This window comes from Lissotriton helveticus, chromosome 2_1 (assembly GCF_964261635.1).
Source record: "Lissotriton helveticus chromosome 2_1, aLisHel1.1, whole genome shotgun sequence".
Lineage (NCBI taxonomy): Eukaryota > Metazoa > Chordata > Amphibia > Caudata > Salamandridae > Lissotriton > Lissotriton helveticus.
Window position 1 is genome coordinate 1,521,953,222 of NC_136059.1, and position 19,931 is coordinate 1,521,973,152.

General features: G+C 42.0%; 1 protein-coding gene across 2 annotated transcripts in view; it reads right to left on the minus strand.

Moving 5' to 3' along the window:
• The window catches only part of LOC144818750 (uncharacterized), a 64,323-nt gene extending 44,473 nt beyond the window's left edge, over window positions 1-19,850 (minus strand). Inside the window, exons 1-2 of one of the 2 annotated variants that reach the window (XM_078676460.1) lie at window positions 19,519-19,850; window positions 1,944-2,070 (exon numbers count right to left, since the gene is read on the minus strand). In XM_078676460.1, coding sequence (XP_078532586.1) covers window positions 1,944-2,070; window positions 19,519-19,728 — 337 coding nt within the window. In that variant the 5' untranslated portion in view covers window positions 19,729-19,850. The remainder of the gene's footprint in view (window positions 1-1,943; window positions 2,071-19,518) is intronic. The other variant, XM_078676459.1, reaches the window with a different exon arrangement.
• Window positions 19,851-19,931: the final 81 nt, after the last annotated feature.

Here is a 19,931-nt window from a genome sequence, read left to right on the forward strand (position 1 = left end):
GTATGTGGTTATCGGTCTATAGTAAGGTTGTTCACTCCTGTTGGATCAGGGTGCTGAAATCTGTTTTGGTGCCAGATTGGCACTGAGGTTCGCGTTGCAACATATTGGACTCGAGTAACATTCTCCCTGTGCCAAAGATGTTAATAGTAATTTTCAACACGGGACAGTTTAGTTCAACGTGGCTGATGCCAAATGTACAGATTGTTTTGGTGGTGGTTCTTTGGCGAAGGCGTGACACTCTCAAGGATGTTCCTTGCCATGAAGCCAAGGTTCCTTTGGAAGTCAACCCCCGTGGGAAGATCTCTTGACCATGACTTGTATGTTTGAGGCCAAGAGTACTGTGTTCGGTCTTCTATGTCTACCCTGTTGTCTTAGTCCTGGGCGCTGGTGCTGGTTTTAGGAGATTGTTCGTCTTCATAGTCAGAATCATGGAAAGAAACAAACTTTTGATGTCCTTAGTGACTAAGGCAAACAGTGAGACTCCATAGAGTCGGACCATGCACCATGGAATATGTCCTGTGCCTGTCACTTCTGTGAATTCTTCTTTTTCAATCTGAAGGTGTTATACGTTGAACAGGCGGCCTTGTATTGGTCACTCCGGTTACAGACATAATACTGATCTGACCACGATGTTTACTGCTACCTGAAAGGCAACATTTTAATGATGTTTTCTCCAACCCTCCGCCCACACTAGTCATTCTTACAGGACCTTGCCCTAGGCTTGTCAAGTATTTCAGCTTCTACACAGTCAATGTAGCAAAGTATTCCTGATTTATTCCATTGACGTCTCATAGCTAATGATGCTTTAGTTGCCAAGCGCCTAAAGGAACGATTCTTCAACGAGTAACAGTCACAGAACGGTGAGAACCGGTCCAAATTTGATTTTGGAACCCAGATCCTATTGCTATGAGATAGTTATTTTTTCGAACTATCAGGCATTTCACCTTTTTAATATGGACACCTGGTTTACACTTAATAAAATATGGTTGTGTTTACCGGTAGTCATTTTTAATTTCACTTAGTTTGCACTGCAATCATACACTCTTTTTCAGCACCACTGTTTTGAGATCAGGGCGAACCAGTTGTCTTCTTTGAACACAGTATAAGCCAGTTCCCCCTGTCTAGGGGTGGGCTACACTGGTTTTTCATTTGTCTGATTCCCAGATGACGAGGTTCTGCCAGTGTGGTGGGCTGATGGGATTCATCTCGACATGGTGGAGCTGAATTCATACATTCATTTACACTGAATATTTTTGGTTTTTCTATATTCTTAGTCTCACTATGGTTTGACCAGCCCTCTCCTATTTGTTGTCATACCTCAAATTATCAACCCTACTATGTAGGGCAGATGTTCAGATGTACTTTTGTCTTCTTTAACCCCTTCCGCGCTGATGACGAGCTGGGCTCGTCATGAGGTAGCCTCCTCGCACGCTCATGACGAGCCCAGCTCGTCATGTAAAGTGCGGTTTGTAAAATCTCAGCGTGCGAGCGGAATTCCGCCCGCACGCATGCGGTTAAGAACACCAGGGAATGCCTGGCCACAGAAATTGCTCTGCCACACTCGGAGAGCTTTGAGTATCTCAGGGATATTTCTTCTTTTATTTTTCAATACTAAGCCCCGCTCTGGCAACAAAAAACGTGTCTGAGCAGAAGCATTAAGCATGGCACCTAATCAGCAAATTGTCAGTGTCTTTATCAGACCCACCGCAACATAGGCTCTGGTGAAGGTACAAAGATTTCATCCTCCCATCAGGAGATCACCAACTATGGTGGTTGGTCCTCCACCAGGCCAGAGGAATACATCCCTCCGCTGCCCTAGCATAACAACGTACACACTGCCATACTCAAAATAAGGGTTCATGTCACAACTGAAGCCTTGTGCACAATATATTTGCATTTTGAGCAGATTTTAGAACACTGAAACATCATCTGTTTAACTTTACCTAGGGAGATCAAAGCCTGGTGAATTTCGTTCATCACATTCTTGTAAAGTTCCTTCTGCCATTCGTGTAGCAGCTTCCACTCCTTTTCAGAGAAACATGCAGCCACATCCTGGAATGTAACTGGCACCTGTAAGAAGAAATGAATGTGATATTCTCTGCAATACAATATTAAGACAACTAAACAATAATATAGTTTAAAATCTCTCTTTGTCTTTCCAGTGACAATAATGAGAGGCGCCAAAGTGCCAACCTTTGACAAAAAGATAAAGAAGGGGAATAAGTGAGAAGAGGCATCATAAGCGACTCAGATGCGAGAGAGCAAAGGAGGGTGGGAAGAGGAAAAGAGAGCGAAAGAGAGACAAAAGAAGAGAAAGTGAGACTGAGACAGATGGGGGGAAAGATAGAAGGAAAAGACGGGGGGAAAACATCGGAAAGAAAATCTGAGCTCAAGAGATATTCCAAGGAGTTAAGGACTTGCTGGCGAGATCTTTCTGCAACCTGCATCTCAGAGGTTTGAAATACCGACAAAGCAAACTTAGCCTTTTGTCGTCCGATGCCTATATATGGAGTTCTATTGAACATAGGAATATTGACATATGCAACAGTTATAAAACGCTTAATATCAAGTGTTGTTAAACAAAATTAGTCATTATCATTATTTTACAGTGGGCTCCATGTCATAAACAATATGTGGTTAGTTGCACTTGAGAAATAGATTACCAAAGGGTGAAGGCAATCTTGGACTCTCAAATAACCCTCAACTGGAGAGTCAGACACATAGATCACCCTAAAGTTTACTTTATATGGCTATTTTCTGTTGTGCCCTATAAAATATTCATCTTGGTCAAAGAATTTCAATGAAAGATTCACGTGAAACCAACAGTGGAATACCATAGGACTCTAGAAAACAACTGACAGATTGAGAGCGGTGCAAGTACAGAACATACCTAAATAAAACTTAAATGTAGCAGATACAAAGTTTGAAGAAAGTGGTCTTACAAGAGACCCCTTCCCCTAGTTCCTCGGGCACCATGGATTAAAATAAATCAGAAGAAAATTCCAGAAGCAAAATAAAGGAGAAGAGCAGCTCTTTGACCGACACAAGAAGCTATGCAGGAAGATTTTTGTCTTCAGCACTTAGGAAAGTTAATGCAGTTCAACCAGTTGCAAACAGTGGGTCCTGTAATCAGTCCATATATGTAACTGGAGCATTAGTTCTTTACAGCGGCTGATACAGGTTCATTAGCACTACTTATTCCTAAATGGACCAGCAGTAGCCTAAGGCTTCATGCGTAGCCCATAAGCAACAGCGCAAAGCACCAGATTACAGCACTACCAGCAACCACGGCACCAAGCAAAACCATGGCACCCACGAGGAACCAAGAGGAACTAGACGCATTGACTGAACAGTGCATTATTAGATGGCCAGTGAGTTGAGCTGGCCATCAGCTGATCAATAAGGCTGATTATTTTAAAATAAAAACAATGCCATTAGTAAGCATTTGTTTCAAAATATATAATAATAACACGTTGCTTGAGAAGAGTTTACTAAAGTCTATTAGCCACCCACTATTGTGTTTGCTTTAAGAGTACAGTGGTTTTCCCCTTTAAGGATTTCAGGTTGTTATGCAAGCCTTTATTGTATTTTCCACATTGCATTTTTAATCTATCCCGTCTTGATGGATGGGCTCCTGTAGACTTACACCTCCTCAACCTGCCCCTGAAGTGAGAGAGTGGTGGGTTATAGGCGTGTTTAAATATGGGGTCCCTTGTTGTAAAAGCTTAGAGGCTGCTTGTTGAAAGTTCCTCCACAGTCAAGTCAATGGTTTTGTCAAGAATCTATAGAATAAGTAAAGTGAACCCTCTCCCTTCAGATACTCAGAAAATTAGAGACCCAAGGAACTCCACTGAGATTGTGTGGATCAGGCCCCTTTTTCTAATCCAGAATACCATGCAAACGAGAAACAGTGGCAACATATACAGTTTTTTTCTAACATTTCCAAGGCATCAATTACTGGTATATTGGCCCCAATATTAAAGATCCTACCATTATACGTTCTCATATGTCTCCTGATCATAACGATACTCCCGTGAGTTGCTGAGCAACATTTTACAGGAAAGAAGTAGGCCAAAAACGCATTCATGTGAACTCATTTCCAAGGATCGCAAACAAACATTGTCACAGCTGTGGATTTGTCCTCTCCCACTAAACACTCACTATAATAAGCATTGGCAAAGTCAATAGGCCACGATCTGGGTCTGCATTGATTCCACATTCCAAATGGAATCGTCACTCATGATGCTTTTTGAAAATTCAGCTGTGTCATCTGTGCAGCCACTGAGCTTTGGTGAATCTATCTGTTTGAGTCACTTCTTTCTTGGATATATATATATATATATATATATATATATATATATATATATATATACTTTAAATGTGTACAAGCCAGCAGCAATTTGCTGCCTTGTGCACTGCAAAAAAAATTGGAGAGTACGGCAAATAGAGGAAAAGAAGTACACGAGGGAGACAGCTGGAAAACACATGCTCTCTCATTGACAGCCTAACCAAAAAGAAAAAAGTGGTGCCAGAAAACTAAGCAGAGGAAGGACACAAGTAAGGGATCTGTGCTCTAAGTAAGGGATAAACAAAAATAGAGGGAAGAAAGCCACACAAGGTAATAAATAAAAACCACGTAAATGAGAATGACTATGAAGCCAACCACTGGTACGCAAAGGAAAGGTTCTAAGCCCACTTTAAGCAGCCAGTAGGCCTTTTCGCAACCGGTAAGCAAGACTTAAAAAGGGTTTTATGAACCCAGCCCTGCATCAGGGCATTCGTCAGCAGAAGGAGTTCTTGATCCCAGGCATGTACTGAGCTCAGTTCGTCAGACAGAGGGGACGTACGGGGGGTCTCTGGTGACAGAACTAATCTACATGCTTTTCCTGCTTTGGTGCGCTGAGAATATTGAATATAGCGCACTGAAAACTCTTCACACTTCCGCCAGACAATGCTGTAATTTGCAACACATTAGGAAAACCCAAAGCAGATAGCGACCTGAGATTAAACTGCTAAGAGTTTGTCGTCTCATCTGCAGTGACTGCAATGTGCATTTTACTTCATATCCTCTAATACATTATTTTCAAACGTGTGCAAATACCTCCCATATATTACAATTCAGGGGCCCGGTTTGTCTCTTTTAAAGTCTATCTTGCGAGTTTTGTTCTAAAAACAGATACTTTCTAAGAGGAACTAAAGTCTGTCGGCTTGTGAGCCCGCCCCAACCTGGACTGCCGCCAGAGTAGTGGCAACTCACTGGGAACCTGCTGCTTTGCAGACCAGCAGTATTGAGTTCAGCAGCCAGGCATAATTTCAGAATGCAGCATGCCGTGGCGTGGCCAGCGGAAAGTTGTCGACACGACTCCTGGAGGACCGCGGCTGCAGCTGAGCCTGTGCTAGGCCGGGAGTCGTCGTGGCGGTCTGGCCCGCTGTCAGACCAGCACTGCAGCTAGTCGCTAACAGTAAGTGTCACTACTAGTACCGGTCCTTCAATTCTCAGTTCTGGGATTGTGCAAATAATGTGGAGGCTGGTTTAGGTTACAGCCTCTTAGGTCTGCTTACACATTTGTTTAACAGTACGATCAGGTTATGAGGGCACTGGATTAGTGTCCTTCAATTTCTGGTGCTTTGCAGCAGTTTTAAGATCTTCTTACAGTTTTTTGCTGCTCAAATGGGTGTAATTCTGATATTCATGTTTCCCTCGTCTTCATTGCTTGGTTTTGCTCACGAGAAAAGTGTCACTCATAGTCACTGAATGTCACTTATAATTACACTGAAATTATGAAAATGTCACACATAAGCAAACTGAAACCTTGGCAGCTATGCTGTTGGAAAGCTTTACATCTTTTCATTTTTCAGAGCATGTGCATCGCACACCGATCCTACTGGGGTACAGGCCCCTCTATTAACTCCCCCCTGATGAAAGCCTATCTACCCTCCCGCCCACTCAGGTCTACAACCTCCCACCTCGCCTCAGTACCACGCATTAGGAAGGCCAGATGTGGAGGCCGCTCGCTTTCTTACAACCTGGCTAGGATCTGGAACTCCCTTCCCCTCCCTATCAGATCAGAACCTAACCTTCTCACCTTCCGTAAACTATTAAAAACTTGGCTCTTCAGCAAAATTCCAATCTAACTTTTCACTCAGCTTCTCTTACTCCAGCCTCTCCAGCCCAACTCACTCTTTTCTATAGCGCTGGGACGCCCCTGGGTAGCCAACGCGCTTTACAAATCATCAATTCAATTCAATTCAATTCAATTTTTCTTACAGCCTCTCAATTTGTAGATGCTCTTTTCTTTCCCTTGTACTAGGCCCCAGTTTTTTTTCAAAATCTTAGTGCCTGGATGCCTCTGGGTAATCATCGCGCTCCAGGACTCTCACGCCTCGATAACTTCGATGGTCTCTGTATTTCGCAGACTATGACTTTGTGAGCACTTACAGACCTGGAGCTCAAAATGGGAAAGCGGATGCCTTATCTCGGATGGGAACAGAAGAAGAAAAGGGTTCGACCAAAAATCAAACAATACTTCCAGCCTCGAAAATAGTTTGTGCTACCACTCAAATTGTTTTGAAAGAACAAATTGGTCAGGCTTTGGATTAAGAGGAAATGGAGAAATGGGCCCAAGAAGAGGAAGGAAGAGAAGTCCTAAACCATTTGCCTTACCATCAAGGAGCATTGTATTTGCCTACTCGAGAACTGCAGGGTCAAGCACTGTATGAGTGCCACGACAATCTATTGGCTGGACACAAAGGAGAGTTCAAGACAGCAGACCCAGTGAAGAGAAAATACTGGTGGCGTAAAATGAATAAAGACATCGAACAATATGTTAAGACCTGCGAGATTTGCGCTCAGGGAAAATCAGAACGGCAAGCCCCAAAGGGGTTGCTCCATCCCTTGCGTACCCCCCCCCCCCGCCCCTTTCCATGGCACACAATCACTTTAGACTTGATCACTGTCTTACCTTCTTACCAAGGGGTTAATACAGTCCTAGTGGTAGTGGATGCATTTTCAAAAATGGCACATTCTTCGTTCACCCAGATGTATAAATGATCTGTTAGATGTTCAACATTTGATTCAATGCCTTTTAGACTCCCCATTTGACTCTCGTTTCGATTATTGTTTTGGGTACTGGTTATTATTCCTGTATATGATTATTGTATGTACTCCCCTTATCTCTCTATGCTCCATCGCATAGCCCATTCCTACTCGTGCACTCAGGTTATATTGAGCTGTTATGTTTGTACTAGTTGATTCAATGCCCATTAGATTCCCCATGTTAGACTAATGTTCTGATTTTTTACCTTTGCCTCAAATTGTAAAGCGCTCTGATATCCTTAGGGATCAAGTTTGCGCTATATAAATCTTTATAAATAAATAAATAAAAATAGTGTGCATTCTGTGATGATATGCACTCTGATCTACTCTATATGTACTTGGTGCCGCACAAGCTGCAGCACGTGCCATATACTGCTTTATGAGCACTCTGTTATACATCACAATGGTCTGGTAAGAATACTAGTGTAAGGAAAGTCACAGTGGTTATAGATGGTATGTCTAGTGTGTGCCTGCATGCCTGGCACAGAGGACCCGGTCATCACTTGGAGCTGCACAGTGCTCTATGTAACCATAGCATGTGATAAAGAGAGCTCAAATGACACTTGGTTCAGCTAATATTGCTTATCTTGTGCACATATGGATCAGGAGACGGTGTGAGCAAATTGCATGTCATTTGTTCCATGTACAGCACCACGTCAATTTTACATCTGCCAGGGGCGGATTCTCCCTTAGGGCTTTGGGGCTGTGCCCCCTGATATTCCTTCACATTCCTGTACACATATTAAATAGATTTATTTATTTAGAGATACGATCAAATGTCTAAACAAATTGATGTATTAAAGTCTGGGTTGTGTGTCCCAGGCATCCTGCCCTGCCTCGCTCTGAAGCAGGAGACAGAAGCCAGTCAGTAAATCTGTGACGCAAGACGCGGGGCTTAGTGTTCTGAAGCCCTTCATAATGAATCATTGCCATTGTACTCTATGGCAGTGTCCACTGTAGCCCAGTGAAGCTTTCAGCGTCATAGTTTCGGGTGTTGAAGTCTCCGTCCCTGCGTGACAGCAGCCATCATTCACAGGCACGGATCCCACCCTTTCTTATTCATCACACGTAGGAGTGGATACAAGCACATGTGATCTGGTGCCTTGTTCTCGGTAATGGTAAATGTTAGAATGTTAATCTTCTGCTATGCATATTGTGCTGAGACCCCTCACCAAGCGCAAAGCGAGAGAAAGTCAAGCGCATAGCGAGAGAAATGTGCTTACAGTAGACAGCTATCTGCTGTATGACATTAAAATTGGCGCCGAGTGCCGAATCCTCCAGAGAAGTACATGCTGCGCACCTCAAAGTCTTTCCAGTCCAGCAGAGCTATGTTGGCTCATTTGATATAAATGCATTTCAGTTCTAATGTGGTCTGGCCACAGAGTGTCTTAAAATCAGCTGCCTGTCTCACTGCAAGTACTACATCCCTGCAGGTGCATGGCCATGCTGCTTAGTCTCCAGACCGAGAGCATTCAATGCAGACTTTAACAATAACATGGTATTAATGACACAGTTTTATGTTCTCAAGGTATGATGAAATAATACTCTTAAAGGAAAGAATTGTGCATAGTTTTTCAATCAGATTTACAAGATGAAGGTGGACATTAGCTATCATGGTAATCCGAACCATGGCCCTCCAGTCCACATTACCTCAGTCTCGCACGCCAGTGACATGCCCTTAACAACATTAATGCCAAAAACATGGATTGATTTACAAACAATGAGAGTTAAAAACATTAAGACAATACATGTTAGCTATTTAGTTCCTCTCCTATTTCATATTTTACTATTGCCTCACGCACAGTTAGCTATTTAATCATGTTGTGATTCTTTCTGTATTTTTTTCCAAGCATACTTTAAGCTGTGCAGCTGTTTACGAGGGGCTTTGATTGAGAGCTCTGATGCTGAAGCCAAAGGAAAGTGGGTTGGCCTCTCAGCAGAGCACACAGAACAATGGTCATGTATTCCAATTGTAATTGCAATGTTGTGAAAATGTGTGTGAAGGGGTTGCACAGATGTCAAAATATGTACAGGGCAATAGTAAACAAATTGCTTATATGTGAATGAGTGTGGTGTATGCTTGGAAGTGGTGAAGTGAGGGAGATGCAAGGAAGTGCATTTGGGGAAGAGTGAAAAAAGGGTGCTGAAGAGGATAACAAAGTGGTTGAAGATCAGCAGATGGACGAGATGTGCAGAGAAAAAGGACATAAATCTAACATAAAGTGCACATAACTGAAAGCCAAAACTCCTTCCACAGGCCTCAATACTATTGAAATGTCAGAAATGAAACATTTTGAAGGTTAATTATTTATAACAAATCCTTGTTGTTACTCATTATGTTAAACAGGTAACAACCACTGACAAAGCCAATCATACTGACAAGTTTTAGGTGTAGGTCAGTTATTGTGTTATATATCTGGATTCAATTACATCTCAGAGAGAAACCAAAATACAAGTCGGGTAGCACACTATGGGAATCGCAGAAATTTATTTTACGTGTTCCTTTTCAGAGAGTCAACACATTTTTCATCCCACTTAAAGACCTGTCTTCACATATTTCTATTTGTCTGATTGTAATCAGCAGCTGTGAGTTATTCCCGAAACCTGGTTAAAGCATTTTCTTCCAAAAATGATGCGGCATACTGGGGAAGTACACACTTTAAAAGGCTGAAGTTGTCACGTTGTACAATTTGCAAATCACAGTAACAGTTGAACATATTAATGCAGTAAGAAATAGGGCAGTTTTTTATGTTTAATATTTCAAAACTATACGTTCCTACTGCTTTATAAGCCTTCCTTTGTCACAAAATTAATTTGCTTTAAAATGCACCACTTGGCAATCTTTTTTTCAATTTTTTTCTCTGGAGGAGGATCCAGCCTGGACCCCACGTTTGTCCATTAAGCTTGCCTGCGTCGCTCACTATATACAAGTCGTACCAAACTTTTAAGCCTCACCACTTTAAGATGCCACCAGCTGCCACTGCTTTTCAGCATAGCTTTTAATTTTCCGTTTGCAACCAGAATCCTCTGTGCAAATGTCTTTCTCAGTATTTGATCCTGAGATTGGTCCTTTGGGGGTAACTTGGTCGTCATGGCTCTCCCAAACATTAAAGTTGCAGGGCTTTTCCCTGTTGTCTAGTGAGGGGCCAATTGGTAAGCTCGAAGAGTGGTATTCAAAACAATCTTGAGGTTGAGCTTCTCTAATGCAGCATGCGGCACAGCTTTCTTTAGAGTACTCATGAATCATTTCACAAGGCCATTGGCCTGAGGCCAAAGAGGAGTACTTTTCTGATGCTTTACATTGAGATGGCTGAGAAAGTCTCTGAACTCTCGACTATTGCAGGGCGGGCCGTTGTCAGATTTCAAGATCACATGGACAACCCATGTCACAAAGATGCCATCTAATCTTTCAATAACTTTTCCATGGGTGATGGATGAAAGATCTTCCGCAAATTGAAAACGGGAGCACTCATCAACAATAACCATTAGATGATGTCCATTCTCAAGAGGGCCGAATAAATCAATACCAATTCACTCCCAAGCATGGTTAGGCAATTCTGACATGTTTAAAGGGTGCTGAGTAACGTGGGATGAGAGACAATTGCATAAATTACAGGCCTTTAACTCTCTTTCAACCCTTTCATGGAGATAAGGAAACCAGACTCTGCCTCAAAGAGCTCTCTTTGTGGTAACTATTTCTCTGTGTCCTCATGGGCCACTTCAATTATTTGTTGTTGTACACTCTCCGGAATGACAATACGTGTACCTTGCAAGATGAGGCCTTCGTGAGCTACAGACAGTTCATCTCTGAGATTTCTTAATTTTAAGTACTCTCTGTTACTGGTGAGAGGTTGAGATTGTTGGTTCCACGATTGGTGAGCAATAGTGTTTTTCAATTTCAACATGTCACTGTGACAAGTGGCAGTGGCAATTTGTTCTAATGACACGGCTGCTGGAGTAATCGATTTTACGATGAAATTTATGTAGGCGTCAGATGTCTTAGATGTGGTACCAGGGCCCTGTATGAGCAATCTTAAAAAACAATCAGCAGGACTTTGATCTTTTCCTGGATGGTGAATGATGGTGTAGTTGTATTCCTGCAATCTTAGACCCCAACATTCAATATGAGGAGGCATCTTGGCTTTTGGATTGCCAAATAATGTCAATAGTGCTTGATGATCGCTCACTACTGTGCAAAGTTTCCCATATAAGAACACAGGCAAATATTCACAAGCCCACACCACTGCCAAGCTCTCTTTCTCAGGTTGTGAATAAGCACGTTCAGTCTGAGAGTAGCTTTTACTAGCGTATGCCACAATATTCCTCCGGGCATTCAGCTGGTCGTTTTGTCGTACAAGCACTGTGCCTAGCTCAACAGGGCCAGCATCAACTACAACCTCGGTATGAAGCTTGGGATCAAAGTAGGCCATTTTAGTGGCCTTCTCGATGGCTCGCTTGATTATCTTGAAACTCTCTTCGCACTCACTTGTCCAATGAAACACAACAATGCATCGAGAACTGTAACTGCCCATCCCAAGGAATGAACGGAACTTGGAAATCCCTGTGGGGGATTATCAGTAGATAGTGCGTTCACTTTAGCATGATCAGATGTCACACCCTCACCAGAAAAGATATGGCCCAAAAATGTCATATTTGCCTTATGGAAATTCACATTTGTCAGCATTCATAGTCAATCCGGCATCATTTAGCAAAAGACATATTTGAATGAGAGCTTTGTCATGCTCTTTCTGAGTAGCTTCAAAAAACAATATGTCATCACTATAGTTGAAGGCATTAAAAATAGGCTGTATGATACATCGAATGACGTATTAGAAAAGTTCTGCAGCAGAAGATGCACCAAAACTCAGTCGCTTATAGAGAAACAGGCCAATGTGTGTAGAAAAGGTTAATATGTACCGCAATTCTCTACAAGTTTCAACTGGTTATATCCTTTGTTTAAGTTGAGTTGAGAGAAAAACTTTGCACCATTCAACTTAGTTATATCAGCAATGTGCAAAATTGGATATTGTTCTCTCTTGATTGCCTTGTTGTCCTGATGCATGTCAACGTGAAGGCGCACAGCTCCTTCGCTGTCTTTTTTAGGCACTACTACTATGGCAGTGGTGCTTTTTCATGACTATTTTTCTTTAGCCTGTAGTTTTTCTTACATTCTACTAGTCCCACATGTGCATGCCTCTCTGAAGTAAAACAGCAACATTGTGAAATTATCATAGTCACTTTCAACGGAATCCGCAGAGAGGAACTCTTTGACAATGATTTAGATGATGATCAACTTCGTTTGGTGTCAATTTGCCACTGTTGATGTTATAGCTTGGCCTTGTGGGAGTGTGCTAAAAGTCGCTGATGCAGCGCTTGGTCGGCTATTTTGTCTTCACACTGTGATGCACACACTGTTCCTTTTGCCTATGGTTCGTTTTGCCACAGCAGTTGCAAATCTGTCCAATGGTGTGATGTCTACTGTCATGTGGAAACGACAATCCGCATCTGAACACATTTTCTTTTTCTGTGGAGACATCGTTTTGCGTCCCTCAGCTTTAGGCTGTGGCCTACTATTCATATTCATGACTCTGGGTTTTTCCGGCCTCGATGTCAGACACTTGTCGATTAGCATGCTCCCCAGCTCCGGCAGCCATTAGGACTTGCTCCGAAGCTCACAGTTTCATTTAGCATTCATCGTCGAAAGGAATCCGACAGACATCTATCCATAACTCTGAGGCGGGTAGCTTCCTGATCATTAAATTCATTGAACTTGCATAGCTTTATGAGGCAATCCAGTCTCTCAACACTTCATCAATAGTATGGCATTCTTGACTGAAGATATAACGTTCGTAATCTACATTTGGCACTGGATTGAACTTGACATTCAAAGCTGCTTTGATTTAGTTGTACATCACTTCATCATCTTGTGGTATCTTTTTTATGGCTCCTTTTACACCTTCACCAGCCATGTTCTTCAGATACTTGATAATCTTTTAGTCATCCATTTCATCTATCGCATCTACGAAATCCTCCAAAGTGAATATCCAAGCAGTTTATCTATAGCCAATATTGTGTTTCTTAGCAGTATCAAATGATGACGGTGGTTATAATAATGCAGCAGCAGTATAACCACTGGAGGACAGCAGTGGTCTCTCTAATGCTTTTTGGGGTTCTTGCTCATGCAAACCATCTCTAGAGCCTTGCAACGTCCTGCCTTAAAGGTCAACCTTGACAGTTGTAGGAACTTTGACCTTGGCCTTTGATCTCCATTGGGGCTCTTTATCATTATGGAGATCTGTGAAGTTGTTGTGAGCCCCCACACAGAAGCTCGGATGGTGGGCTGCTTCGTTTATGGACAGCTTCGCAAGCACAACCCACGGTCTGGCTTCTGGGGCCACTTCACATCATTCCATGGTATAATGACTCTCTTGATCTGTTTTTGTGAGTAGGCAAATCTTTTTTGGATTTGAACGACTTGATAAGCATATAACGTTATGATATTCCTTTGACTATGCACTTAAATGTGTCTTCGTAAACACCTGGTTGATCTCTTCTACAGAGCACATCCGATTGCAGCTCAACTTGCACTGGATTTCCACTATATGCTGCCTTTCAAAACTTGGCTGCATCCAACTTTAGAATTATCACTCTGTATGACTTATATCATTAATTTTCGTAGTAGCGCGTTACGTCTGTTTGCGGCCTTTCCATCTGATTCTAGGCCACTGATGTGTCGATTTTCACTGATGCTTTCTTTATCCTTGAAATCATTGCACAGGATGGTGTTGCACTGAGATTCCACAGGCCCCAGCATCGAACGTGCACTTCGACTGTGGCGCACGTGGCTGGCACAAGTAGTTTGCTGGACCACGGCAAACTCTCTAGGAGAGCACTGTCGATCTATGGGTTACTTATCACCTACTCGTTGCAAGTAGTAGAGTCCTACTCAACCCAGCTACCCGCCAATGACTAAGCCACACAGGGAGAGTAGTTATACATGTCTTTTTTCTTCAGCATGTTAGCAAGAACTCAACGTTCTAAACCTGCATATACTTCATTATACTCCAAAGCCTACATCACAGGTCTACGGACTCCATCGGGAACCAAAATAATTCTGTCATTATTTACTTATACAATACTACAATGGCGTTCCAATACCTGCTAGTCCAGATATTATAATTAAGGATCCCAGTTTCCCGTTTTTATGGATTTTTACAGATAAATACAGACAGAAAGCAATATGTTTTCTGTCTGCATTTATTTTTAAAAGTGTATAAATACAGAAAACTGGGCTTCTTTTAAGGGACTCTCCATGCTGTCTTTCATGAAATAAAGCCCAACAGCTGAGCGGATGGACATCATGGGAAGTTAAAAAAAAGGATGACATTTCTTTAATTAATGGTATATGTTGACATACATTTGTGGTATATTGCTAATATGTACCATTGGATGTATTGTTATGTAATATTTGGCAGTTTAAATAGCTAGAACACGACAGACATCAAAGTATGACTGTGTGTCTATAAGTTAATAAATATGAAAATGTACAGTTTTACAACTTCATTTATACGCAAAACACTAAATAAATATGGATAAATACAGATAAAGTGGCCCAAAAAGAAATGTGGATAAATACAGACGGAAATGTTAAAAGAAAAAAATACCATAAAACCAAGAGCCCTGATTATAATTCTTAGTATGCAACCTCTGGAATGGGAGGGAGCCCTGTTGGAGAACTGGAAGTTAATATATCATTGATTACTTATAGCACAAATGATAATTGCCACACAATGGAACCAAAGAGTAGCCTGAATAGACACATGTTGTACTGGCACCTATGTAAAAAGAATGACTACAGAAAGGTTGAGATCTCAAGACAAGGACAATTTTTTTACAAATTTGCCAAATGATGCTACCGTACATGGAAGGAGTGAACAGAGAGTGGACCTGTCCTCCTAAATTATGAGCCCTACGACTGTTTGATAAAACGTCATCAATATCTTCATAATACAGAACAAGAAGTGAAGCATGATGTGCAACTAATAAAGACTTGGTCTGAAACACTGATACAATTAAAAGAATACATGAGACAACTTGTCCTAATATGACGTGGTGTATGAGAGGGGACTTTAGGAGGTTGTTGTGGCTAACTGGTATCCTTCTTTATTTCCTTACTATTGACTTAGTGAGATATTAAGCTGAATTGTGTTTATGTGTTGTAAGTGATATTTGCACTGTCAGCTGATAGAACCCAATCAAATTAGTTTGCACAAAAAAAGGCATAGCATTCTTAGGGAAAAGGCTTAGTAGGCCAGAAGTTAAGTCTGATTGACTAAAGAAAACTCAATACAACAAACATTGGCAAATCTAATAGTTCTTGCACTGCTGACCACTGGCTTTGGAAATGCGTTTTGCAAACGCTCTATAGCTTTAGTAAAACACTACACAATGATGCAGCTGTGTCATTCTGCTGGTGCTTGCATGCGTAATGACATATGTGAGCACATGCGCAAAGGCATGTACATGTGTAATGATGTATGTGTGATGACGTAAGTACATACGAGGATGGTCTGAGTATTGCAAATATAATATACATATATATACGATTCTAAATAGAACCACGGTCACCTTTAGAATTGAAAACAATCAAAAGGATATCTAATTTTTCATTTCATTCATTATGGCATTTTATTCATTTATAGCCAAGATTATGAAAAGCAATTTGTGGTAGAAACATGTAATTATAACATCATTACATTCCATATTCGAAATCGGTGCTCTCTGTGAAAAGGGGAAGGGTAAGTGAATGAGTGAAGGGGACACTTCCCCGGCGGCCTGCATCCAATTTGGATGCAGGCCGCCGGGGAAGTGACAGCGCTGATGCGCGTTCCAATTTCAGAAGTAAAATAAACCGGCACCGCGATTTCCTTCGTGATTCAACACGCGTTTGGAACAACAGGGCGACTTTGACCTCACCCCTGTAAGACCAATATACCCTTCGAGGACAGACCTACCTGTGCCCATTTTCTACCGGCACGCTAATTTTCATCGGAGCATTTGGAAGCCCCCCCTGCGGACGGTACATTCCACGACCGTTTGCTGATGTAGGCTCTCCTTCCTCTTCCTGATGAAGACCCCAACATGAGGCTGTGAATTGCCCTTCTTGCGTATCAGGGGTCGAAACGTAGAAATACGCCTATTTTCCTTGACACACCATAGGACCTAAATAAGAGATGTATTCTCACCATCTATGTGTGATGTAAAATTGGGAACCTTTGCCCATTAGTCTGGTTGTAGAGGTTTTTCATTTTTAACTTGGATGCAACTATTATGTCACAACACCTTTACTCTGTCCCCTTCACTCATTCACTTACCCTTCCCCTTTTCACAGAGAGCACCGATTTCGAATATGGAATGTAATGATGTTATAATTACATGTTTCTACCACAAATTGCTTTTCATAATCTTGGCTATAAATGAATAAAATGCCATAATGAATGAAATGAAAAATTAGATATCCTTTTGATTGTTTTCAATTCTAAAGGTGACCGTGGTTCTATTTAGAATCGTATATATATGTATATTATATTTGCAATACTCAGACCATCCTCGTATGTACTGACCCACGGACCCAGGTCCTGAGTGTTAAGGGCCTACCCCTTTTATTGTGTGATGACGTAGGCGCCATTTTTTTTATTTACCAGCCCAAGATGGAGGATGTCAGTTAGCTCTATAAATAAAAAATGTAAATTTCTTAGTGCAAAAGTACTTTCTTAATGGAGGAGCAGTCTAGCAGTAAATGGCAGCTATCAGGCCCTCCAAAAATACTTAGATAAATAAATAAAACAAAAATTTGACACAATGGAGACTGGGCTGCTGGGAAGCAACAGGGAATGGGCAAGAGGTAAGAAGCTACAGGTAGTGAGTGGGAGGAGAGTAAGCAAGAGGGAGTGGTAGGGAAGCAGCATACAAGGATAGAGTAATACAGCGCAGGGAAACACACACAAGAGAGAGAGCAGCATACGAGGGAGAGAATAACGGAGTGTGGGTGGGTGGGTATTTGGAAGATGGAGAAGCACACAAAGATGAGAGCTGGAAAACACATGCACTCTTATGGAGTGCTTAACCAAAAAGAAAAAAGTAGTTCCTTAAAAGTGGGAAGAAGGATACAAATCAGCCAATCAAAAGGACAGTAAAAAGGGACACACAGGGGTGGCTGGTAACATTTGAAAGTGGTGAGGCAAGTGAAGTGCACCACGGCTCCCCAAAACACATAAATAGACAAACAAGCACAATTAATGAACACTTACTTCCTAATTACAATGTCAATCCGCCCACCGCCTTTGCGGTTTGGAACCGCCTGACCTGAGGTAGGCGTTTCAAACCGCGGTATTACGATGCGACCACCCATAGGGCAGTCGCAAACATCCATTTGTCAATGGAAGCTTGTGTGGCAGGTGTTAAAGGCCTGCAACACAATCTTCCATTGACAAATGGATGTTTAAAAACATCCGTGAGTAGCCTGCCACATGGCGCAGGGATATTAAGGGGGGCACTACAGGTGTCACCATAGAGGAGGGCCAGAGGTTAAGGGGGCCCCCAAAGGCACTTTGCGACATACTTTTCATGCCGTGATACCCCGAAACCGGTCCTAGGATGCTTGTTTCTGATCCAGAGAGGACCTGGCTTGGCAGTTCAGGCTGGACAGGAGCAGGGTCAAGTCTGAGTTGTATATGGCTTGGTCTAAACTGTGGTGGTGTGGTGACTGAAAAAAAATTGATTTAGGCCCAGATCTCTGTACTTGGGCTGAGTGTTTGCAAGTGTTCAGCATTCCGTCCATCAATTGTACTTTTTGCATTTGTCACCCCAAGTGGGACGGGGATGCTCAGACATGAGTCCTGTGCTTGCCATGCTAATGGATTCAGGCCATCTTGGCTAATGAGGAGTGATTCCCTGAAACCGGTCCTAGGGTGCTTATTTCTGGCCATGAAGGACCTGGCTAGGCAGGTTGAGCTGCACTGTTCCCATTGGGAGCAGGGTCAAGACTGATTTGCATATGGTTAGGTCAAAACTGAGGTGACATTGTGAGCAAAAAAATGATAGATTTATGACCAGATCTCTGTACTGGGGGTGAGTGTTTGACATTGTTCCCCATTCTGTCCACCAATTGTTCTTTTTGAATGAATGAGAGAAGGACCTGTGGCAAAAGAATGATGAGTGAGAGGGTAAATGCAAACAAGTGTGAGAGGACAGAGGCATGCAATGGAAGAGTAGGGTTAGAGGCCAGATCAGTAAGTGATGGGGCAGGTGCAAAATAAGGTTGGATTGAATAGGGGAACAAAGGACAAACAGATGAGTGAGGGGACTTTTTCAAATGATGCTTAGAGGAAACCCAGGTGGATCTACAACAGAGTTCATCTATAAAATGTAACTGTTGCTATGTAAAACTGAAGCTTAAAATGCCTACTTAATACGAATTGCAAGCAAGTACACAGAAAGCATTTAGAGTGGAATCACCTGATCCACTAATCAGGAGCAGTAAGGACTGTCGCCCACTAAAAAAAATTCCTTCTCAGTAGGTGCCCAACAAGAAAATATATGGATTTGCTATAATTCCAGATTTCATGTCCAAATAAACAGAGAGTTGGGGCTACCATAATCATCAAAAACACATTAGGCAGTGAGTGTCATTGAGCATGTGAACATGCATGCCATTAACCGCAAGTGTCAATGTCTGGGCCTAACTCCCGTATGGACATATTTTAGTAGAAGGTAGGTGTATGGAAGTTCCAAGTGAAAACACAGAAAATGCTATTTTAATCCATACTGCTCAACGGAGCGTCCGGTTAATTACGATCAAAAGAACTGTCACCCACTAATGGATTCCTTGAGATTTTCCCTATTAATCAATACATGGCTAGTAAGCTCTCCCTATATTGCGGAGTAGAATTTAGTTGCAATTAATTCTGGTCCTAGCTCAATGGAATAAATAATTATAAGTGAAATGCTAATGCAATTTAGGAGTGGCCAGTAATTGTTATCTGTACAAGTCGTCTCAAATAATTCTTCAGCCATCACAAATTCTGAGCAAATATGAATGGACATAATGCTCAACTTAGTCCTCACTTAAGGTTACTCAAGGTTAAACAACTGTATCTGGTTTGAAATAACAGCGAATTTAAATAACAGTTGCCTTTGTGTTAGTTATGTGCGAGCTGCTGCTGCTTCATTTTCAATGCCGGAAGAATGACCGACAATGTGTTTTTCAAAAGTACAGTGCAAAATTCTGCAAAGCATAATCCATACTGCTTAATAGCAGAGACGAATAATGCAACCAACTGCAAACATATTATGATAATATTTAATACCACCTTGTGTGCATTAAAAGTATTCTAGCACACACTCTTCTGCACAGCACTTACCGCCTCTGAATCCCGCAGCGACATTCTCCCGCAATCGTGGTAACACTTTGAAGATGAACACACTGGGTCTAAGTTATAAATAAAAGGTGGGTGAAGCTTCAGACCCAAATACAGCCCCCAGTCCTGCAAATACAAACTACCAAGAAAGCGGTTCAGAATCAGTTCACATTTGGACCTACAGCGCGACCTCAGAAAAAAAATACTAATCATCCGAAAATGCTCTGTGATAAAAACACCAAAGAGCGCCCTCACAGAGCAGACGCTGCTCTTCGCCGCCCGGACGGGTAGCCTTTGTGTTTCCAACTCCCCTGACTTGATTGTGACTTGAAGCCTAGTCCAGAAAACCAAAGCACATGTGAGAACCCGTAATGCAGGGATAAAAGTTGCATTAAATTAATGCATTCTTATACAAC